Raw genomic sequence first — 25,753 nt, 5'->3', positions numbered from 1 at the left:
TCCATGGTCAAAGACCGAAATGTTTGCGTGTCCACGGCTCTAAAGCAGCTTATAAAACATTTTCCCGATAATAAGTCGCATTCACTTTGACACCAGGCTCGATAAAAACGATTGGAGAGCGTACATCAGCAGTCCCTGCGGCCCAAACCATTACTTACGAATCGAAATTGCTTCGAGTGGCCATACGTAGGGTCAAATTCTCGTATGAGCGCTCGGTCAAGTAAACACGAAAGTTTTGAATGTTTATGAACTGCTCAATTCGGCAATTTTTTTCATCAGAAAACACAATTTTAGAAAATTCGCCACGTTCGTGCAAGCGCAACCACTCCTTTGCCCTTTCGCACCGAACTTTTTTTTGCTGGGGTGAAAGATCGTGTGCTTTTTGGAATTTGTAAGCCTTGACCTTGAGCTCATTTTTCCATATGCGTCGAATGCTGTCTTGCGATATTTTCAGTTCTTTGACCATTTTTCTTCCACTTCGTCGTGGACTTCGTTCAAGTCGAGCCTTCACTTTCCGAACCATTTCTGGCGTTGTTGTGGTTTTTTTTGGTCCATCTCCGTAGCGTTTTGCAATGCTACCAGTATCATTGTAACGTTTTATAGTGCGATGCACAAACATTTTATTCACTTTAAGGTTGCGGAGCTCACGAACAATGGCTGGTTGTGATTTTCCAGCCAAATATAACGCAACCACGCTATTACGTTTGAATGTTTGAATTCCATCACAGAAAAAAAATTCAACGAAACTGAGACGCAAATGCTTTTGATGGCTTATAAACAATATATTGAACTGTCATTAGAACAATTTTGACGTTTATGTCATGAGCTGTTTTACATATACAAGCAGTGTGAAGTTGGTAACACTTCATATCGTTCACCCTGTAGATACGAGTATTTATTTATTTTCTTCTCATGGTTTGATTTTGATTTTACTTGTAAAATTTCACTTGAAATCATAAATTTAAGAATTTTTATTTTTTACATAGTTAATTTCTGCCCTCAAAAATAAACACCCTTTAATCATTTTTGTTTTTTATTAAAACATAACTTTATTAATTAAAAACATTACACAAGTTTTGTTCTTACATGTAATTTTTTTTTTTTCAATTGTAAAAATTTGCATAATTACAAATTTACCGCACACAGTTGTTGTTGTTGTAAAAAATCAACACTTCTTCATTTTAACTTTAAAAATTAACAATTAAACAGAGTTAAAATAATCGTACTTAAAAAATACACAATATTTGCCCATTTCGTACCTTCTGCGACTCATATATGTATGTATGTATATGTATATGTATATGTGCATGCATACACACACGCACATACATATTTTACTAGCATAAATGTTGTCTCTTTACGATTAAATAACAAATATTAATACAAAATATTTTGATTGCTGAGCAAATTGAAGTTCTCAGGCATACATACACACATATATATGTATGTATGTATGTGTGTTTTATATAAAAGTAGAAATATTGAAGTCTGTAAACAGTCGAAAATTCAGTTTGTAGTTTGTGTGTAAATTTTTTCTGAAATTTTTTTAATTAATTACCAGAATGCGGAAAGTTTGTTTAAGGCAGCGCAGTTAATAATCTTTAAAAACGATTAACATGTACAAATGTAGATATATAATATATTTAAAATTACACATATAAAGTTGTATTTTTATGTTCTCTTTTTTCTTTTCTATTACTAAAATGAAATTTTTGCTGAACATCAAGTTGAAGTTGACTACCAATAAAACTCTTTAAAATTACTATATTTTTTAGTTTCTTGTTTTTTGTATAACATTTCGTTTTTGACTAATTACAGCAATGAGCTTCACTTACATATACACATACAAGTATATACTTTACCCGCATAACATCAGTGGTGTTGTCACATAATGAATATTCAGCTAGTGTTGTTGTTGCTATGAAGTATTGTGCTCAGTGCTTTTGGTGGTACGCATACATATAAGTTTATGAGGTGAGCTACTAGTATATATATTTTTTTTTTGTTTTGCAAATTTTATAATTATGTTTGTATTATTATTGTTAATTATTTTCTTTGTTTCCTTAATTTTGTTCTTTTGATTTGTCTAATAACTTGCACCGCTCCTGTGCGTCAAATACAAGAAATATGTGCCAGCAGCGTAGGCCAAAAAGTTGAAGCAACCAAAGACTCCGGCCGCAATATTCGAGCCATAGCCCCAAGAACTTGGATAGCCGGACCACTTGGCCAATTGCACTACGAACGAGATAAAGTACAAAAGAGTGCAGATCGCAGTGTTGATCAATTCCTGCAATGGAAGAGAAGGGGAAAGAAAGGATAATAAGCATATTATAATAACTGCGACTAAGGAAAAAGGAATAAAACAGTAAGAACAAATAAAAATAAATAAAAAATATAAACAAAATACACAAAAACAAAAAAAATTAAAAATTAAAATTATTAAAAAAAATGTATAAAAAATATGAAAAAAATAAAATAAAAAGAATATAGAAGCAAAAAAATATAAAAAAAGGAAAAACATTGAGTGGAAGAGAAGGGAAATAGGTAAAAAATTGTATAAGATTTGTGTAGTATAGAACAATATTTTTATAGAAAACAAAAATGTAAAAATATAAAAAGGAAGAATAAATAAAAAATAAAAATAAATAATAAATATAAAATATAAAATATAAAAAAAATATTATAAAATAAAAAAGGAGTAAAATAAATATATTAAATTACAGAAAATTAGAAATAAAAACTATATGGAAAAGTATAAAAAATAAAATAAAAAAGAATAAAAAATAAGAATTGAAAATAAATAAAGATACAAAAGGAATAAAAATTTGAAATTTGAAATAAAACAAAAACTTATAAAAAATATGAAAAAGTATTAAAAAATAAATAAGATGAAATGGAACAGAAAACAAAAACTAAATAAGAAATACAAACATAATAAAAAAATAAAAATTAATTAAATTAAATTCAAAATATGAAAAAATGTGTAAAAACCTAAAATAAAAATATAAAATAAAAGAGAAATAAGAAATAATATAGTAATAAAACATACAAACATATATGAAAAAATATTAAAAACTAATAAAATAAAACAGATTAAAAAATAAAAATTAAATAAAAAATAATAAAAATATAAAAAAGGAATATAAAATTAAATTCAAAATATGAAAAAATGTATAAAAACTGCAAATAAAAAAAATAAGATAAAAGAGGAATAGGAAATAATAATAAAAAATAAAAAAATATATGAGAAATATAAAAAAATTTATAAAAAATAAAAATCACATACAAATAAAAGATATGAAAAAAATTAAAAAATTAAAATAAAAATAAATTTATAAAAAGTATACAAAATATATAAAATAAAAAATGAATAAAATATGAACATTAAAAATAAAAAGTATATAAAAACTATGAAAAAATATAAAACAATTAAATAAAACAGCAATAAAAATAAAAATTATAAATAAATAAAACTACGAAAAGAATGAAAAAATATATAAAAATAAAATAAAAAGGGAAGAAATAGAGAAAAATTAAAAAATATAAAAAGAATACAAAAATAAAAATATTAAATAAAAAAGGAATAAAAAAAAGATAAAAATATATAAAAAACATGAAAAAATACATCCAAAAACATAAAATAAAAAATCCATAAAAAATAATAATTTGAAATTAATAAAAAATATGAAAATACTGAAAAATAAAAATAAACGAATAGTATAAAAAGAATAAAAAAATTAAAATAAGTAAAGAGTATATGAAATTTATGAAAAAATACATAAATTAAGGTAAATAAAGAAATAAAAATATAAGAACATATATAACAAGAATAAAATTAAATAAATAAATAACAATAAATAAGAACTATGAAAAGAATAAAAAAATAAAGAATAAGTAAAAATATTAAAAGAAAAAAAGTTTTAATTAAAAAAACTTTATGTTTGAATGAATACAAAATATATAAAAATGTATATCGAAAATATTATATATAAAAACTATAAAATAAAAAAGCAATAAAAACTAAAAACTAAAAATATGAAAAACTAGAAACATTAAAATAAAATAAAAAATATAAAAAGAATGAAAAATAAAAATAAATTTATGAAAAGTATAAAAACCATATAAAATAAGAAATGAATAAAATATAAACATTAAAAATAAAAAGGATACAAAAACTATGAAAAAATATAAAAAAATAAAATAAAATAGAATAAGAAATAAAAATTATAAATAAATAAAAATATGAAAAGAATGAAAAAACATATAAAAATAAAATAAAAAGGGAAAAAATAGAGAAAAATTAAAAAATATAAAAAGTATACAAAAATAGTTATAAATAAAAAATAAAAATAAGTACAAAATATATAAAAAATTTATATAGTATAAATAAGCAATAAAAAATAAAAATAAAAAATATATAAAAAACATGAAAAATACCTACAAAAAATACATACAAAAATGTAAAACATCAATAAAAAATAATAATTTGAAAAAATAAGAAAAAAATAAATGAAGATTATAAAAAGAATGAAAAAATTAAAATAAATACAAATAAATTAAAAATGTAAATAAAAAAAATAAAGAATAAGTAAAAATATAAAAAGGATAAAAAAAATAATATATTAAATAAATATAAAATAAAACAGGAATAAAAATTAAAGATTAAAAACTAAATATATGAAAAACAACAAACATTAAAATGAAACAAAAAATAGTAACTGCAAATAAATAAAAAATATAAAAATATATAAAATTAAATACAAAAATACATAAAAAATATGAAAGATATATAAAATAGAACAGGAATAAAAGTTAAAAATTAATAACAAGAATAAAAAATAAAAATAAATAAAAAATATAAAAAGAATGAAATACATACAAATTATTTCAAAAATCAAAATTTAAAAATTTATTTTTTTAAATCAAAAAGGAACAAAAAAAAATTAAAATTAAATGAAAAATATAGAAATTTTATTGTTTCTAAATAAAAACTATATTAAATGTATAAAAAATAGAAAAATAACAAGAAATAAAAATAAATAAAAAAAACTAAATAAAAATATAAAACGTATATGAAAAATATATAAAAGAGTAAATAAAAATAATAATATATAAAAAAAATAAAAAGTGCGTGTAGCGTAGTACACATAACAGAAGTGAAACTTTCAAGGCATACAAAGAAAGAGGGGAGACCCAAGAGATAGTGAGAGAGAGAGAGGGAAAGAATATATATCTAAACAAATTTACAATATTTGCAGAGAATACAAATAGACAAAATTTACAAAAAACGGAGTCGGGTCGACCGGTGTTGGTAAACGCCGGACACAAACCGTGGCAACAGCGGCACAAGTTACGGCAAGGTAATACCAATAAATCCGACGCCGGAATGTATAGCAATTTTTAGTACGCACAAACACTAGCCAGGAAACGGAAATAAGCGCCAAAAAGTAGGCACCAAAAAAAACGGCAAAAAAATTGGGACCAAAAAACGCCCCAAACAATAGACACCAAGGAAATATAACGCCAAAAAGTAGGCACCAAAAATATATTTCCTACAAGTTTGCACCAACAAACAAGCGCCAAAAAGAAGGCAGTGCTATTTCTCACTAGAAACTAGCAACCACAAGGAGAAGGAAGGAAAAATACCCTAAAATGTATCTAAGATGCATAAAGGGTGCTTTTTTTAGAGGTTAGGTTTTCAAGTTGGCACTACTTTTTTCGCAGATGGTCTTTTTGACAGCAGTCACTTGATTTATGCTCAGTTTGGTTTGCCATTTCATAATGAATAGACTTACACCTGACAACGTTTGCAAATCGTGCAAATTTATTACGAAAATAATGGTTCGGTTCGCGCGACGCATCGAAGAAAATTTTGTTCAACGATGAAGCTCACTTTTGGTTGAATGGGTATGTCAATAAGCAAAATTGTCGCATTTGGAGTGATCATAATCCACAAGCCATTGCTGAGACGCCGTTACATCCTCAAAAAGTCACTGTTTGGTGTGCTCTATGGGCAGAGGGAATCATTGGTCCATATTTCTTTAAAAATGAAGCCGGCCATAATGTTCCAGTCAATCTAGAGCGCTATAGAGCCATGATTAATGACTTTTTCGTGCCTGAATTGGACGATGTTGATGTGGACGACCTTTGGTTCCAACAAGACGGCGCTACATGCCATACAGCCAACGCAACAATCGATTTATTGAAGGAAACTTTTGGTGAGCGCATTATCTCGCGCCGTGGACCTGTGGCGTGGCCTCCAAGATCGTGCGATATAACACCGCTGGGCTATTTCTTGTGGGGCTATGTGAAGTCGCTTGTCTACGCAGATAAGCCCGAGACGATTGACGTCTTGGAAGAGAATATTCGGCGCGTTATTGCTGACATACGGCCCCAATTGCTGCAAAAAGTGGTCGAAAATTGGGCCTCTCGGCTGGAATTTATTCGAGCCAGCCGCGGCGGCCACTTGCCCGAAATCATTTTTAAAACATAATGGCAAACCCTTATCTTTATAATAAAGCTAAATTCTTGGCCATAACATTAAATTATATACGTTTTATTTCATCTTGAATACCTAACCTCTAAAAAAAACACCCTTTATAAGGTATAGCTCTCTCTTTCCTTTTCCTCTCTCCTTTTCCTCTAATAAAAGATATAAAAAAAAGAAATAAAAGGTTAAAAAATAAATTGTCAAAACTTGTCAGCATGTGGTGTACACCACGATATAATAATTTTTAGAAGGCAGTTTCACTTATTTTTCACAGTGACATTCATTTGACCGATTCATGGAAATATTCGGCAAAACTTAGAGCAAACGTTCTATCTATTCTTAAGCTAAAACTCCACTGTGAATGTGGCTTTCGAAGTTGTTCATGCCTTAGGAGTAGGCGTAGGAAATTCCAAGCGATATTTTTGAGACATGACATTTTTTCTCACAATATTTACGTTTTGTTATAAACATTCATTCTGGGGCTTGAGACAATTTGAAATTTTGAAGTGAAAATACCTCTTAAAAAATACGTAGAAAAATATTTGTAAATCGGTATTTCTGTTTTTTACTTACTGTGAATATCCAATTGACGGCCACATTGAGAGCTTCACGTATGCCCAGCAGATAAGCGAAAATCCACAAAATTGTCGCAATGAACGAGATTACAACCACGAATAGGAAGAATGACGTGGCGGCGATGTAGGCAGGTGAAGCAAGGGCCATACAAATTATGCCGAGCACCTGCAAATGAAGGAAAGAACCAAATTATTAAACAATGGACGGAAAAAAAAATGTAAATTAATTTACAAGAAGAAAACTTATAATGAATCACTCATGTAAGCGATTCAATACCTTACAAGTGGCTTATATGGATATTTGTCACCTGCGATGCAATTATTGTGAGTCACTGAAGGCACGACATTGAAAACGTAAATCATTTTCAGTATCAGCCGATGATCGATAACAGCAACTGTGATACCAAATCGCACTGATATCAAAGGCAGTTACAGGATTGAACAAAGGTGCCGTAAATTGGCTACGGACGAGCGATTTAATTTTGCTAGACTTTTTCTTATGGAGTTTTCTGAAAAAATGGCGCAATCGAACTCAAAATCAACATAAGACAGATCATTGCTCAAAATCAGCGGAATCTATGCGGCAGAGTCATTGAAAATTGGACTCCTCGGATAGGCAGAGCTCTTTCAAATAAACAAAAAAGTACCTCGGCCTCAGATGGACCAAGCAAAGTGAAAGTTAAGAGGTTGCCTGCACGCAACACTCATATGAAATAATGAAGAACCGCCCTGATGGGCATACATAGGATTTACTATATGTGCAAATAGAGGTGGGTGTCAGCTGATTCATACATGCACACATACATATATATTCTTATATGCATATACATAAGTATGTATGGTATATGTGTATATACTTCTACGAAATATCATAAAATTCCAATGGGATTGCTGGGTTGCATACAAAAAACTGTATAAAAGAGCGGCCCATATAAAATAGAAAATACTGCATATCGCTTAACAATAGGTGAGCAATACCCGTATGTATGTATATGCACATAGAGTCAATTGAGGTTGTCTGTTGATAAGATAAGATTGCGAATCTTAATAAATGATTATAAAAGTTAGGTATGAAATCGAAAGTGCTTATTGGAAATAACGAAGTCATTGCAGCTGTTTCTGAGGTTATAATAAACAAAAAAACACCACGAATTCTGGTTATCGACTTGGAGTCACAAAAGTAAAAGTATTTGCTACAATAGAAAACGAAGGGAATGTATATTATTTGTACCCATAATTATGAAAGTGGTCTAAGTGAAAATTTAAAAAAAATCAGTTTATCACTTATTTCACATCCACATTACCTTGAACTATAGGTATTGAATATAATTTTTATGATATCGTCAAAAATGAATCTACAGATAGTGAAAAGAAATTACATATTAAAGAAAGTGAAGAGAAGTTACATCTTAAAGAAAGTCATGATGTACATTTACAAAATGCCGAAAGAGCTAAGAACTGTCTCGCAGAGGACCAGAAAAAAGGCAAAGACTATTCCAGCGAATATTATGGATTCTCGTTTGAGTTACAAAAAGCACTTCCATAGCCTAAACTGTCTGTTTTGTTAGTCTATTATAAGCGAAATATGCACGTTTATAACTTGGGCTTCCATAATTTCCATAATGGCAATGTCAAGATGTATGTATGGGGTGAAACTACAGCATGAAGAGGTGCACAGGAAGTAGCATCAAGCATTTTAGTGCATACGAAGGGGTGCCTTTTATATGTCGGGATTTGGCAACCCTGGTGTTGCAATCTGGTAACTGACAGCTGTATCGCAAAGTTTGACATTTTTTTGGCTTTTACGTACCCAGAACGTTTTGAAATACCAGCGCTATTTGTGTTTTTTACAGTAACTTAAAACTTAAAAGATTCATCTCGGTCGAAAAATGGAATTAAATCGTGAACATTTTCGTGCGAGTATTTTTTACAACTTTCGACGTGGATTAACTCAGCAACATTGCATGGATGAACTTAATTCATTTTTTGGCGATGAAGCTCCATGAAGGACCAGTGTTTATCGATGGTATGATGAATTCAATCGTGGTCATAGTTCACTCCAAGACGAATTTCGTGAAGGTCATCCAAAATCAGTTGTTGTTCCGAAAACCATTGATGCTGTGCGCGAACTGATGTTGCAAGATCGTCATGTGACCTATCGTGAGATTGAGACAATCTTAGGCATTAGTGGGACCAGCATACATTCAATATTGCATAAACATTTGACTGTCAAAAAAATTTGTTCGCGTTGGATCCCACACAATTTGTCAATCGCTCAAAAAAAGGCTCGTGTCGATTGATCGAAGGAAATGCTCAAAAAATACGATCGCGGGGCTTCGAAACACGTCGTGATATCGTGACAGGTGACGAATCATGGATTTACGCGTATGAGCCCGAAAGTAAACAGCAGTCGACTGTATGGGTGTTTCAAGATGAGCCAAATCCAACAAAAGTTGTTCGCGCACGAAGTATGTTTTGGAGGTACCTCATTCAGAGTGGCGAAAGTGCTTCGACAATTGGTTCAAACGCATGCAAAAGTGTATAAATCTTCATGGAGAATATTTTGAAAAACAATAACAATTATAACTACTCAATAACACGAAGTAGCTTACAGTGATGCATGTTCAGGCCAAATGGATCAAAATTGCTCAGTCAAATACCATAATAATAATATTGAAACCGTAGACCACAAATGTTTGGTATCGGATAACCGTATCAAATGACCGTGATTTTGGTTTGATAGAAATGAAAATAAAAACAGCAACTTACTTATACAACCCTGAGCATTATTTTGAGTGCTGTCTCCATTGCTCTGGTGCATGGTAATCGATCCTCAACTCACCACCTTAAATGGTGCTGGAATCTACACACCAGCATATGCGGACGACGTTGCCTGTTTGATAACGGGCCCTTCGCTCATAAACATCTGTAGAAAAGTACAGAAAACACTGGGTGCGATTGGCACTTGGTGCTGTGCGAATGGGCTATCGGCAAATCCCAGCAAGACTGGTATTGTTCTCTTCACCAGAAGGAGAAAGCTTGATGGACTCGTTCTGCCAAAGCTAAAAGGAGTCACCATCCAGCTATCCAAGGAAATCAAATATCTTGGAGTAAACCTCGATAGTAAGCTCCTCTGGAAATATTTCTCCTGCTAGGTCCCATGGATCTACACGGCTATGATAAGACCTATTATCACCTATGCATTAGTGGTCCGGATGAGTAGACTCTCTCTCGTGGGAATCAGGAGGACCTTATCGAGACTACAAAGCACTGTGGCCATCTGTTGCACCGGAGCTTTTCCGACTACTTCAGGTCCGGCATTAGATGATCTGATTGGTTTACCACCACTTGATGCTTTCATCCAAGAAGAGGCCTTGAAGGCCATCTGTAGGCTGAAACACAATGGGAACTGGTACGGCCCCTGTCCGGCATTGGAAAACAGAGAAGGCACGAACTTCGATCCAACGATTCTCTCCATGCCATCAAGAGTCATACTTGAACAGAGATACAGTGTAGTGTTGCCAGAGTCTCAGTTGTGGTCAAACTCAGAAAAAGAGCTAGGCAAACACTGTTTTCGCATTTTTACGGATGGCTCCAGGACCGAGCATGGCTCCGGCTTTGGGGTCTACGTGGAATCCAGCAGGACAAAACTGTACTTTGCTTTTGGAATGCATGCATCTGTGTTTCAAGCGGAGGTGTATGCAGTTCAAGAAGCGATGAACTTTGTTATGGAAAACTGATGGAGAGGCAGATCTCTATGTGTCTGCAGTGAAAGCCAAGCTGCGCTTATGGCCTTAGACAGTCTCCCAACTACATCTTGGGTAGTCGAGTCCTGTAAATCCAGGCTGAACTATGTCGGTAGACATAATAGCCTGATGATAACATGGGTCCCGGGACACGTGGGTAACGAGATCTCTGGCTCCTTAGCTAAGATGGGCTCTGAGGTCATCAAATGGGTAACTACAACCCACAAGCGAGCTTGGCAGGCTGAAAGAGACTGCAGACGGACTAGACTGATGTTATTTGTCATGTCCGATCGACAGACAGTGTACTCTGCACAGCTTGTGAAGAGGAGGATGAGAGCGGACCACTTCCTGTGCGTCAGCCCCGCCTTCGCTCGAATCAGGTTTGAGGTCTTTGGCACTGATGTGTTAAGAAGCGACCATCTTGACTCCTTGGCACTACAAGATCTACTCCCTTTTAAAGAAAATTTAAAGGGAATCCAAGTGTAGTACAATGGACTTAATTAATGTTTGAGTGCTGCACTTGCTAGTTGTTCCGACAAAAAAAAAATGATTTTGAATTAATAGAAAAGTGTAGAAGGAAAAAACCAGTTTAGGTTAAACGCAGCCGGATTTTATTGCGACGAAGTCACTAAAAGAATCAATAACAAAAAGAGTAAAAAACACAGCGGACGAATCTGTCTCTTGGCTAAAAACTCAATGGATGCGTTTCTTGAAAAGTTAACCTTATAAAGTGTTCTACAAAACTTCTTTATATGATTCTAAATTCCACGTTTTGAATCTTTCACCTAAAAGAGGAATACCAAAAATATACAAAACTATTAAACTACTTCCTTTATACACCGCCCCTAAGCAAGTAATGGAAGAAAAACATAAAGATATTTTTTTTTACTTCATATACTTCGCACCATGAACATTTTAAGAATCGTAAAAACTAGAAAAAAATGATAAAAATGGATTATTTTTTTAAAATAATTAATAAAAAATAAAATTCAAATAAAACTCATAGTTCTTTATTGTATTAAGTCATTTATGGGCATTCAATTAATTTTGAAAATGGTCTAAGTCAATTAGAGAACATTATAAATTAAAATGTCGCATAATGTGAAAATATTTTTTAACTCGTTCAAACGCAATTAATTAAATATCTCGAAAAAAGAAATATATGACTTATACCGCTTTCATAATTATAGGCACATGTATGTGCGTTAGGCCGGGTCGATTTGTGGGGAGGCAAAAAAATCGCCCATTGCTCTGTGAAAATCATATTCTAGGGATCAAAATAAGAAACTTTGCCCAAGAAACCATACCTCTAAAATGAATTCTGATGTCTCCTGATACGAATAAAACTCAAAAACAATTTTGAGTATCGAAAAATATGTTTTATTTTTGTTAAAACTGAAAAATGTATATTATTATTTATCTTATATTTCAAAGCCGTTATATTATATATAAATTCTTTTAATGAAACTCATAATGATGACCGTCCCGGTTTGTTACCAAAACGCATCAAATCTTGATGGTGATAACTTTTTCCTCGCGTACGAGTAGTACAAGTGATTTCAATCGTTCAGGGTGGACGATATTTTTAATTTCAACATAATTTTTTTTAATACAATATTTCGTTATGGTGGGAAATTTTTTGGAATTTTAATAAGCAATTATTATTCCAAATTGCATTAAAGCTAAAAGGCTATTATATAGACCTCAACACTTCTCGAGATATGGTTATTTTACGCGGTTCTCCTACACTTCGTACCGGCCGATATGAAAAAAAGTACCCAAAACTGCATTAGAAGCTGCTTTATATAAGCATTTTGCTCTCTTTGTCAGAGTCTAACGCAACTGGCCTACACGTGCTTTACACCGAATACACCTTTGGGACAAGCTGGCGTGCTTCTCATACTTGTATAAAACCCTTTCGCAAATATTGTTTTTGAGTCGGAGATTGTTGCGATTCCGTTTCTTATCCCTTGAATCTTGACCCTTGATCCTTAACCCTGTTATGGCAGAAATGTTTAGACAATGGCGTCTTTATTGATTCTTAGGAACTCTGAATCATCGTATAATTTAAAATCTGCGGACTCCCGCTAAGGCAAAACACTGGCTATCTGCATGACTAAAAGTAAATATTCCTAGAGCTCAGGCAAATACTGTAGGTTGTTGTGCCAGTATTGATAATATCAGGAAACACAAAAACAAAAGCAAATAACCAAATTAACATGTATTGTAAATTGTCAGCATTTGCTTTGTTTGCACAATAAACACACAAAAACTAAAGAAACTAACAACAACAGATCAGCGGGTCACTTGGCGCGCCCACATTCGTATTTTATACGCAACACAACGAGGTGTTAAAATAAAAGCGATTTATTTACGCACCTCAACAGGTTGTTGAATTTGCTTTACAAAACGAAAAAAACTAAAAAAAGTAAGAAGAAGAACAGCGGATAAACATTAAAGAATAACAATGGCATAAAGATAAGCGGGGCAACAACAATTATAGCCAACCAACCTACAAATGCCGCAACAAGTGTTTAAAAGTACGGTACATGCACACAAACATACATACATACATATATACTCATATACATACATATACATATACACAATAAGTATATTCTGGTTAACAGGTTGTTGCCGATGCGTGCCTCAAGTATCTCGGCCAACTTATATGTATGAGCAGAAATTTCGAAAGAGAAAAGGCGACGCACGCATTGATAAAAACTGTAAGAATGACTGATTGGTGTAAGTTCCTTCTTTTTTTTTTGTTCTATTTAAAATGGAAGTGCGAAATGGTTAGTGAAGCCAGAGAACGTCTAAAATAGAAAAGGTCCAGTATCGGCCTGTTCAACCAACACAAACTCGCCTAGTCGGGGCTGCACCTTTCGCTCAGCAGTTGCCAACTCACTTAGCTTCACTTGCAAATAAAATAGAAATGGACAAAGGAACCGCTTAGCCCTTCAAGTAAGGATATCTCGAATGGTATGAAGTCTTTTAGAGTTAAATTTCTTCAATTTTGTATAGCATTTTGGCAATTTTTTTCTACTATATGTATATGATAAAATATAATTTAAAAAAATATTTTCAATAAAAATTTTACAAAAACTTTTTTTAATTAAATTTTTTTTTATTAAATTTTACTGAAAATTTTTAAAACTTTTTTAATTTTTTTTTTCATTAAATTTCAGTGAAAATTTTTATTGAAAATATTTTTTTCATTAAGCTTTACTTTTTTATCGAAAATTTTTATTGAAATGTTTTTACTCAATGATTAAAATGTTGGTATGAAGTTTTTTAGAGTTAAATTCAATTTTCATAAAATTTTAGTGAAAATTTTTATTGAAATTTTTTTACTCAATTTTACTCAATGATGAAAATTTTGGTAAGAAGTTTTTTAAAGTTAAATATCTTCAATTCTGTTTAGCATTTTGACAATTTCTTTTCTATATGCTAAAATATAATAAAAAAAATATTTTCAATAAAAATTGTTCAAACTTTTTTTAATATTATTTTTGTTTCATTCAATTTTAGTGAACATTTTTAAATCTTTTTTATTTTTTTTTATCATTAAATTTTAGTGAAAATTTTTAAAACTTTCTTCATTCAATTTTATATTAGTTACATTTTTTATTAAAAAATTTTTTTTTTTATTAAATTTTACTTTTTTATCGAAAATTTTTATTGAAATTTTTTTACTCAATGATGAACATTTTGGTAAGAAGTTTTTTAAAGTTAAATATCTTCAATTCCTTTTAGCATTTTCACATTTTTTCTATATGATAAAATATAACTAAAAAAATATTTTCAATAAAAATTGTTCAAACTTTTTTTTATTTTATTTTTGTTTTATTCAATTTTAGTGAAAATTTTTAAAACTTTTTAAATTTTTTTTATCATTAAATTTTAGTGAAAATTTTTATTGAAAATATTTTCTTCATTAGTAGAAAGCGCGCTCCTGTATCTCAAACTTTAAACTCATTTACCTCGAAACGACTTTTTTCGGCCTGGTGTTGTCAAAAAAACAAAAAAAAAATATATAACCGAATTGTCTGAAAATTTAGTATATGACAAATTCAAAACCGCGCCATTTTCAATTTTTTTTCTTTTATTCTAGTACGGGGCATAGCTACAGCCATACTGATTAATAAGTTTTTTGGTTTTTGCGTTTCAGATAAATAGAACACCGTACAACTCCAATTTTTCGGGAGGCGCCATTTTTTAAATTAAAAACAAAAATTTAATTTTTGTATGTAAAGGAAGTTAAATAAAAAGCCTAAAAAAATTTAAAGATCGTTTTTAATTTTTTTTATTGTAGAAAAAATTCTTAAAAATACCCTAAATTTTCGAGTTCTAGACCACCGGGACCCCTTGAATACAATATGATTTTGTTTTACCTCCAAGTTCGCATAGTCGCTTTTCTGTTCACCTACACACATTCATACATAAGTGCATAACCCCAAATGAATGCATGCTAGAGTAATATTTTTTATTTTTATTTTTAATTATGATTTTTAATTTTCCCTAAACCGACTAACTCCTTCAGAAAACCACAGAAATGTAGGAAAAAAATGTGGTGAGCAAATGTGAAAAGATATTTCAATGATTGTTTTTTGTGAATTTTTTTTTAAATATTTCAACTTTACTAACAAGTTGTTGCTAATTTGTGTCCAACAACAGCTTTAAAGGCACTTGCGTTCACGCCTGTGTAAAAAACCTGTTGTGTCACCGCAGACATACCACCGCGCTTTCCTCAAAACCCGCATGGACACTACATAGACTCTTATATATGTATGTATATATCACTTACTAACGTACATACATACATAGAATGAATGTTGTGTGAGCGGGCGGAAATTTTTTTCTTCTTGTTTTGTTTTTTTTTTTGCTTTTTACATACATTTATGTATGTGTGTGTGTGGGTTTAAGAATGTCAAACGTTTAAGCGACCACAACAAATTTATCACATAAACCGCAAGTTGTCGCCGAACAAGTGTTGTCGTTTCTAGGCCAGGCGGTTAAGCAAAAAATTCTAATAGTAAATTCCAAAAATAAAATTATTCTTAAACAAAACCATTCAATGAACAAAACACGGTGACGCAATGATTTGTTTGACAAAGTGGAAGAAATATGAGTTAAAAAAAAATAAATTTCTCGAAACTGGTTTTTAATCGAAAAGTTAGCTTTCAGCGTTATTTGTTGTTGTAATCAAAATAATGTTGGGATTATTCTTATATGGGAAAATCATTCAATTACGAGAACAAACTCACAGTGGCGGACAAAACCATTTGAGCGGCAGAAATACTGCAGTTTTTGCTATGTGAAATTTCATACGTGAAATTTATTTGATAATTTTCCACTTTCAACTAATAGCTATGTATAGTAGCTTATTAAAAAAGATGATTTAAAAATTAATATATCACATACATATATCAGTGTAAATATGTAAGTTACGTTAAGAAACTTGAAGATTTCATATATATGCTGCTTTTTCATCCTCATAACCTTTCCTGTGAGGTTAAGTTGCTTTGGTATTTTCGAGGGCTCCCATAATTCTAGTAAAGGTTTTAAGCGCTCTGACATTGAATAACTCAAATATTTCCTTCTTGATTTCTGTTATATGTAGAAAACATTTTCAAGGATATCTTCCGAATTGAAAAAAGCCTTGGCTTTCCTTTTTTTTACTTGCAGCTTAAAGGTGTGACAAAGGAGCGTTGCCATGTCCAGTGATTCACATACTTTGGGCATTGATTTCATATTTTCTGACAATTGGATTATATTATACTTTAGGAAAATACTAATAAGAAAATATGCTTAAAGAACACATTTTTCCTTTCTTTAAATTTTATTCAATGTTAAAAGTTTTGGTATGAAATTCTATAATGTTAATTATCTTCAATTCTGTTTAGCATTTTGACAATTTTTTTCTATATGATAAAATGTAAATAAAACAATATTTTCAATAAAACTTTTCCAAAAAATATTTTTAATTTTACTTTTTTTTTCATTCAATTTCAGTGAACATTTTTATAAGGATTTTTTTGTCATTCAATTTTAGTGAAAATTTTTATTGAAAATATTTCTTTCATTAAATTTTACTTTTTTTATTGAAAAACTTTATTGACATTTTTTTTTAAAGTTAGCTATCTTCAATTCTGTTTAGCATTTTGACATTTTTTTTTGTTAGAAAAATACTAATAGAAAAATGTACTTTCAGAAAATTTTTTTTATTGAAAATCCTTTTTTTTTGTATAGGATAAAATATACTTACATTTTTGTTTAAAATTTTTCACTGAAATTTTTTTTTGTGATTTGTGAACACACCCTGTTTCAGATTTTTTTTTGACAGGATATTTTGTATTCATTCGCTGTACATATTAGAAAGGTTAGAAAGTTTATAGAATTCCACTATGTAACATTCAGAAATTAACTCATAGAGGTGTTTTTCACAAATTAAAAAAACAATATTTATTTCCCAAAAATTTTTAACAAAAAACTAATATTATATAATATAATATAAAAGAACTGAAGATATTGGTTTTAAAAAATTCTATGATAAAAATTTCAACATTATGTAAATAAATTTCAAAATTACTAATTTTTTTTTTAATTATGCAGTTTATTTCTTATTGTACTAAATCCTAGAAATAAATTAATTTTCAGAAAAATTTAAGTGCATGACAAAAATACATGGATCACTTCACGGACTACATGTCAGGTCTCAAAGTTTCTCTATGGGGCTTGGATCGGGACTATTACCAGTTCGTGTACAAATCCGTATTTGTGATTAAATTTAATATTCAGTGAATATTCACAATGCAGAAATATTTCATGATTTAAACAGGCCCGCATTACATTAATAAAAAAATAGTTTTTTATATGTTCGATTTTTTATGTCCGCAACTGTAAGTTCTAAAGCTGTATACGACTGCGGTTAGAATTATTTTGAAAAAGTACTGAATTAGCAAAGTAAAAAAATTACATTTATACAAAATTTAAATGCTAACAGCTAAATAAGTGAGCTTTACTTAAGTCACGCAATATATGTAAGTGCGGAGATATGTATGTATGTTTGTATGCATATATGTGCATACTTCTAGCTCCTTATGTCCCTTTGAATGAATATTTATTTACGATAACGTTTGAGTATAATGAGAATTTATTTATTAATTTAATTTCGTTTCGAAAAACTTTTCATTTCAGTGCAAAGTCAGAAAGAGGCGCGGTTTCATGGCAGACACTAATCGCGTGGGAATACATGCATATGTACATACTCGTACATGGAGGTATAGGTAAGCAAGCGATGAGCTGTGTAGCATTGGTATATATTTATTTGTGTGGGACAATGCATACATACACTCTAATTTTTCAATCGGAGAATTTACAATTTTTTTAGTCATATTTGACATTTGTGGAGTAAACAGCTGGAGTGTACAAACAGAAAGCAGTGAAGCGCGTAAAAAACAAAAAACAAAATTGGATAATTCATTTTGTTCCATCTTATATTACCCTTTATCTACAGATAATTTCCTCAAATGCAGCTAAACTTCGCAAAGCTATCGACACATTTTGCTTCCCATAATGAAAAATGCACAGAGTCTATAAATGCATACGTAAGTACAGGTATCCCTCGTATAACGCGATAGTTACGTTCCAGAAGAATTGCGCGTTATGTAATTCCGCGTTATCTAAAACATAGTTTTCATATAAATTTGGGGGTTATGTTCCAATAGGTTTTTTTTTTAAATAAAATACATACAAAATAACAGATGCACATCTATTTCAACTCAATACTAAAGTTCAGACTTTATAATATATTACAATTAAAAACACAAAACAAAAAATTTAAAATCAAACTAAAACAAATTAAAGGTTTATTAAAAACTTTATTGTTATTCTTCAAACTTCATATGGTAATTAATCTGTTTCACTGTCTTCAAAGATCTTTGCACGTGGGCGTTTTGGGGGAGCAATAGCTTCATCAGAAGATATTTCTTCAACATAGTTTTCGCTATTGGATAAGAAACTAGTTGTGGGACCTTGTGGTTCTTCTACTGGTTTTATAATTGCAAAATCTGTTATCAGTTTTTGGTGGGTGGTTTTTTTAAGCTCCTTTTCAATTTCGTAATAAGGTGCTAGATTAATATCTATTCTATCTATCTAAGGCAAAAAAGGGTAATTCTCGGTTTACATTAAAAATACATTACATATTATAAATATGTGGTACGCAAATTAGTGTTACCAGATTTTATAATTATGTATTTTCCCCTTCGCATTATATAAGCCTAAATTTCGCGTTGTACTGAAACCTAATTTTTCCAAATCGCGTTATATCGAAACCGCGTTGTATAAGACCGCGTTATACAAGGGATACCTGTATTCACATACTCGTATACTGTGTATTGGTGTATGTTCTAATACTTGGTTAGGTATTTGGACGAATTTCTCCTCCAATTGCGATGTTCTCTGTATGTGGTGTACTCGCACAGAGTAAATGTATGCAAAGTAAGTAGTAGTATGGTAAGTATGCATATGCTTTATAGTCTTATTAATTCTCTAAAGGTACAAACAAAGAGCTAATATCAAACTTTGTTTTAAAATCGGTAAAATATTTACCGAAACATTTGAATTGATGAACAAAGTATATGGCGATTATTGTCTATCTCGTGCCAGAGTTCTTGAGTGGTTTACATGTTTCAGAGATGGCTGTGAGGACATAAATGACAGTGAACGGGTCGCCCAAAATCAGTAATCACCGAAAACTCCATCGAAATTGTTCGTAAATTTATCAAAAATGAACCGAAATCATTACTGAAATTCATGGAATCGGAGTTGAATATCTTCAAAACTTCGATTTATTTTAACTGTTCATTTGGGCTTTCGTAAGTACGTCTGTGCACGTTTCATTTCGCACAGGTTAACTGAGAACCAAAAATTGTTCAGAATACAACATTCGAAAGACCTCATTAAAGAGACGAGAAAAAACGAGAACTTGCTTTAAAACATTGTAACTGGTGATGAAACGTGGTGTTTCCAACATGAACCTAAAACTAAGCGTCAAAGTGCTGAATGGAAGGCCCCCAAACGAGCCACTACCCAAAAAATCACGTTTGGAGAAGTCAAAAATCAAGTCGATGCTCATTTATTTTTACGATTCCAAGGGCATTGTCTAGAAGGAGTTCGTGCCAATGGACCAAACCGTCAATGCAATTTTCTATCTTGGAGTTTTGAAGCATTTATTGCATCGCATTCGTCGAACTCGCCCTGAATACCGCGAGGGAGGAAGCTGGCGCTTATTGCGTGATAATGCACCATCTCATCGATCCACTTTCGTGACGTATTTTTTAGTAGAAATCGCATTTTAACCATCAATCACTCACCGTATTCGCTTGATATGGCTCCCTGTGACTTCTACCTATTCGGAAAATTGCATTTGGCCATGAAAGGAAAACGTTTTGCGTCCATAGAGGCTATCCAAAAGTCTTGTACTGACATCCTGCAAGACATTCCGGTCAATGACCTGAAATAGTCTTTCGAAAAGCTTTTAGATCGCGCAAAACAGTTTATTGGGGCTAGAGGAGACTATTTTGATTAAATAAACTCGAAGTTACCAGAACAAAGCTCCTGTCTTTTCTATTTTAGCTCAGTCTTGTTTATTTTGGACTTCACCTTGTAAGATTAAGATTGTCTAGAGTAGTTTTTCTAGAGACAACATTAGCTCAAGTTAGCTTAACTCAAAGTGCTGAAAAAGTTCCCAAAATATGTTGATTTTTTCCTACACAGGTCTAACCACTTAAGACGGGTAAGCTTTCAAAATGGACTTGTCTTAGTTTGGAACATTTATTTTTGTTAGATATTTAGCTTCGATAGTTCACTTTATTGGTTAAGTGTAACTAGAGAATTATGGGAATTTTAAAAAAACAGCGTTAAAAAAGTAATATCCGTTACAAGAAACATTTATGTTGACGATTTTTTCATCACAAATATTTTCTTAAGACATTTTGGTTCGTACAAGTCAAGGCGCATTCATTAAAGGTGGTGGCAGGTTCAATGAATTGAATTCGCCTTGATTAATTCTGGGCTAACAGCCGCATGGCGAAAAAAAACAAATCAGCTGATGTGCCGATACCACCTTTAATAGATTCGCCTTAATAAAAGTCATATTAAGAGCACTTTCTGTACTTTTTTTTTTTTTAAATGTTGAAATTACTCAAATAGGATTTGCATCCGATGACTGAGATGGCCAAACTAAAGTGACAACTCCGTTTTGCACTCCACTAGCTTTCAACGTGTTTTGCACTCAACATTGGTTTTTCCAAAGTACTGCAATATTTGAGTTTATTGGCAAGAAAGTGCCTGCGATTCGTTCCGTAAGATATGTCAACACCTTTTGCTTTCAATTTCACAGCAGCTCCACGTAAAGTCAAAGTTACAGACCTTTTTATATCGATTTATCCACTTGCTAACGAATTGCTTCGACTTTCCCATATACATATTTCGCAACAGCAGTTTGCGTTAATTTGGGTTCTTTTTCATGCAAACATAGAAAAATTGCTTCAAAGCGAGAGACGTAAACAGCACTCATTTCGAAGAACCACTCAATTGAAGACTAAATTTGACAGACAGCTGACTTTTTACAAAAAGCATGAAGGTGCCCTCTATGTCACAGAAAAAGAAACAGGACGGTCTGATTTTTTATCTACGCGTAACAGTGACCACGCTCTTATGTAAAAGACTGGATTTACTAAAATTGCCTTACGCTCTATAATCAATGCACTCATTTCATTTTTCCTTTTGTTTTATAGTCTTTTATTTCGCAACTAATTTTACTCCCAAACTGCATTTTTCCCCTCCCTAATGGCCGCCTGATAAAAGTTGGTTAAATACTTGAGAATTAATTGCCCACTTCCAAGTTTTGTGCTCAGGTGTTCTTACCAAAACAGGCGAATTTTGCAATAAAAATAATTACAATTAAGCAAGCAGGTATTTATATAATTAAATGAATGAGTGACACATTGAGTGAGCGAACAAGTTTTCTAACAAAAAGCGAGCGATAAAAAATAAATTTCATATATCACTTTGATATGAGTTATGACGTAAGTCGGATGTGACACAGTTTGTTTTTTGTGGTAATTTACATAGAGTGACCAAAAACTAAAGAAGTTTGGCAAGAATTCGCTTAATAGTAAGTCGTTTTAATCCTATTAAGAATATAAACAATAAGCACATCTTCTAAAAATAAACTTATAAAAGTTGATTTTAGATTTGACGAAATACTCGTTCGTATTTGTAAATTTTATAATGCGGCTGTGCGATGCCATGCATAAACGTAAGCGTTTCGGCGTGTCTTCCTAATCACTGTAGCGTATTTCAGGCTGGAGTTATGGACATTAATGAGGTCTGGTTAGGCAAAAATGTAGCTTCTTTAAGAAAAATTTATATTTACTTTGATAGCTAAGCGGCACCTAAGCCAAATGCTTTGGTGGGGTTGTCACTAGCACGGGATGGAGGAACATTTCCGCAACCACTTCATATGGGTGCAAGACTTAGTGAAAGGGCGGGTCTTTTTTGCCTAACCAGACCTCATTAATGTCCATAATTCCAGCCTGAAATACGCTACAGTGATTAGGAAGACGCGCTGAAACGCTTACTTTGATGCATGGAATCGGGCGGGTCTTTCACTAAGTCCATCATTGCTCGCAAATGCCGGGCATCTCTTAACGAGATAGTGGAATATATCCGCATGGCGCCTTGATATGAGTGCTAGGACATAGTGACATACAAGGAATTTTAAGACAGCCGAATTAGCCTTCTTGATAGGATGATTGTAGATATACTCCTCTCAACCTACCTACAAATTGTGTGGTGCAAGTAGCATTGTCACTTCAGCCAACACGAGATGAGTAGATAGTCTGAATGGAAAAATTCGGCAAGAATGGAGCGTCAGGCGTTCAAAGGCGCCACTCAATCAGTCAATCAAAAACGTGTCTATGTTATGATCACAGGCCGTTGAGTTCTAGATCGGCATGCTCAAAGATTGAATGTACCTCATTGCAACTATTGCAGAGCCAGTAAGACAGTTTCTTTGGCACTGCCCTGTGTGGGATTCAAGTAAGTTTAGATAATTTGGTTCATCGTTCTTGAATAATGCCGATAAATTTATGAATATAAGTTTGAGCCCGATTCTGGTTGGTTCTGGACTTAAAACAAAGCAGTTTAACGAGTAGTAGCAGATAAACTGGTATTGACTTCCGTCAACCTGTCCACCTACAGAGCATAGTCTCAGCTTTAATGAAAAAAATATAAAACAAATCAGAATCAAGTCCAAAAATGGCAAAACAGAATATTTTTCCAAAAATTTTGAACTAAAACACTTTTTACGAAAGTAAATTTTTGGAAAAATGTGGAAAATAATCTACAATAAGATACCTCACATTAAAAGCTCTATACATAATTTTAAATACAAAATAAATATCAAATTTATTAAATGTTTTAAAATATAAAAGGTAGTTTCTATCTATTGAGCATGGGAATAAGTTTCCGTTTTTTCTTAGCCAAAGTTACGAATTATTTAAAGGATTAAATAATAGATGATTTTATAGGAAGTATGTGCCATTGGAAGCTACAACTTTACTCCAACTTTCAGGCAGCATATGGATTCCTCTGACGAAAAATTCGAGTTCTTTTGACTTGACCCATTCATTGAGTCCGTTTGCGATGCTCTCGTAAGAAATGAATCGCTCTCGAATACGGGCTGACTGCATTGATCGGAACAGAGGGTAATCCGAAGGCGCAATATCTGGAGAATACGGCAGGTGGGGCAAGATTTCCCAATTAAGTCCCTCTAAATATTTCTGGACCGATTTAGCAACGTGTGGCCTGGCGTTGTCATGCAGCAAAATCAGTTTGTCATGTCTACCGTCCAATTCCGGTCGCTTTTCTTTGAGAGCTCGATTCAAACGCATTAGCTGCAGTCGGTAACGATCGCCAGTGATGGTTTCAGAGGGTTTAAGTATTGTAGTTCATAATAGATAGCACCCTTCTGTCATAATAGATCCATTTTTCATCGCCAGTGACGCTGCGATGCGTAAAATCTTTTCTTTTCTGCCGTTCAAGAAGCATCACACACGTCACCTAACGTTCCTCTCCTTCAGTTGATGTGGCACCCAGTTACCTGCTTTCTGGACCATTCCCATCGCGCGCAAATGCGGTTTTTACGAGGCGAGCGTAGACATTTTTAACGTCAGATAAAAAAGGATATTTACGCTTCAAACGAATGTCAACTACTGCGAAGGAGACCTCACATATATACCTTCAAATCACCAGTAAATTAGTAGAGCGAACAAAAAATAGTATCAGCAGAGACACCTCTTTTATGAGGATGGAAACTTATTCCGATACCCAATGCATATCTCTGCCGTCAGCGATTTTCTTCACACCCCAATCCGTGTCACGTCAATACTAGGGACTTTTGTGTTCATTTACATGGAAAATCTCCACAACTGCTTCATACACAAAATACTTCGCTTTATCGACTATGCAGAACGTTTGGTGGGTATATCTGGCAAGCGAGCGACTCAAGTAAAGAGGAATTTTCCCATCTGTTTCATCTGTTCAGCATACTCTCGGGTGGCCGCTCTTTCCGAATAGAATTGTGCGTGAGCCCGAGCTCAAAACCCATAGTGAATACGAAATATCAAGTGACAAAAAAGGTTTTTCCTAATAACGGCCGCCCCTGGCAGTCAATAGCAAACCTCAAAGTGTATTTGTGCAATGAAAAGGCTTCTCATAAAAAAACATCTACAGTTCGGAGGCGACATAGTAAAGCTGTAGGTCGCTTCAAATATTGAACAACATCACGATGAACCACGGTCGCCGTAGGCGCATGGGTTGGTGCGTGACTACCATCGGAATTCAGAGAGAACGTAGTTTCGAATCTCGGTAAAACACCAAAATGAAGAAAAATATTTTTCTAATAGGGGTCGCCTCTCGGCAGACAATCGCAAACCTCCAAGTGTATTTCTACCATGAAAAAGCGCCACATAAAAAATATTTGCGTTCGGAGTCGGCTTAAAACTGTAGGTCCCTCCACTTGTCGAACAACATCAAGACGACCGCCACAATTAGGGGGAGGAGCTCGGCCGAACGCCCAAAAAGGGAGTACGCGCCAATCAAAAGTTGTCGATTTGATGTGTTTATCAGCTATTCGGTCTATATCCAACCATAATGTGAAGGTTTGAGGAAAGATTTTAGTATACTGAGCTATCGTTTCCGTCGACGCTCGCTGAAGGATCGTTAAATTACCTGAAAGTTGAATGCGATCGTACTCAAAATCTTTAACATCAAGAAAAGAACACTATTTGACGTCGTTTGCATGTTGAAGCCAGCATTGCTTTACACTGCCTCCAAAATGAAGACGACGACAATCTTGCCCTCAATCATAACTACCAGACAACGCATGAACTTTGAAATTATGCCAATAAAGAGGTTGTTAGTTGGGCGCCTTGGACGCAATTTGATTCCTATCGACTTATTCTCGCAGAGGTACGTCGAGTCACTACCGACGTCCATCTTAACCCACATTAAATAAAAATCCTAAATGCATTTTGTGCTGAATAAAATGTCTTATGCGTTTTTACCTCCTCTAAATTAAATGGTCTGCTTTATTTTTCCTTCCACTGCTTCTGTCAAACTTTTAAATTTTAAGCATAAAATAAATGTAAAATTAGTAGTAAAAACATACGCATAGTCACACGTCATTAATTCAGCTCAGTTCATGGCAGAATCTAGCAGCCTAAGACCACGTCAGGCACGCATGCAGGCGTGACATCGGTCTGCAGTAAAAATGCACACCCTTCGATAAAGTTTTGGACGATTTCACGATAAGAGTAGTCACATACTGGTTCTTTCGTGAAACTTTCTAAATTGGTGAAAAGCGAATGCTG

General features: G+C 32.5%; 1 protein-coding gene across 6 annotated transcripts in view; it reads right to left on the bottom strand.

The window, feature by feature from the left end:
• Nucleotides 1-1,052: 1,052 nt before the first annotated feature.
• Nucleotides 1,053-25,753, bottom strand: part of LOC128857017 (uncharacterized) — a 78,967-nt gene continuing 54,266 nt past the window's right edge. For all 6 annotated transcript variants that reach the window (XM_054092529.1, XM_054092528.1, XM_054092530.1 and 3 more), the window contains exons 3-4: nucleotides 7,064-7,231; nucleotides 1,053-2,287 (exon numbers count right to left, since the gene is read on the bottom strand). In XM_054092529.1, coding sequence (XP_053948504.1) covers nucleotides 2,087-2,287; nucleotides 7,064-7,231 — 369 coding nt within the window. In that variant the 3' untranslated portion in view covers nucleotides 1,053-2,086. The remainder of the gene's footprint in view (nucleotides 2,288-7,063; nucleotides 7,232-25,753) is intronic.

This window comes from Anastrepha ludens, chromosome 3, assembly GCF_028408465.1.
Source record: "Anastrepha ludens isolate Willacy chromosome 3, idAnaLude1.1, whole genome shotgun sequence".
Classification (NCBI taxonomy): domain Eukaryota; kingdom Metazoa; phylum Arthropoda; class Insecta; order Diptera; family Tephritidae; genus Anastrepha; species Anastrepha ludens.
The sequence above is the reverse complement of the archived record's forward strand: the minus strand, read 5'-3'. Positions and strand labels throughout refer to the sequence as shown.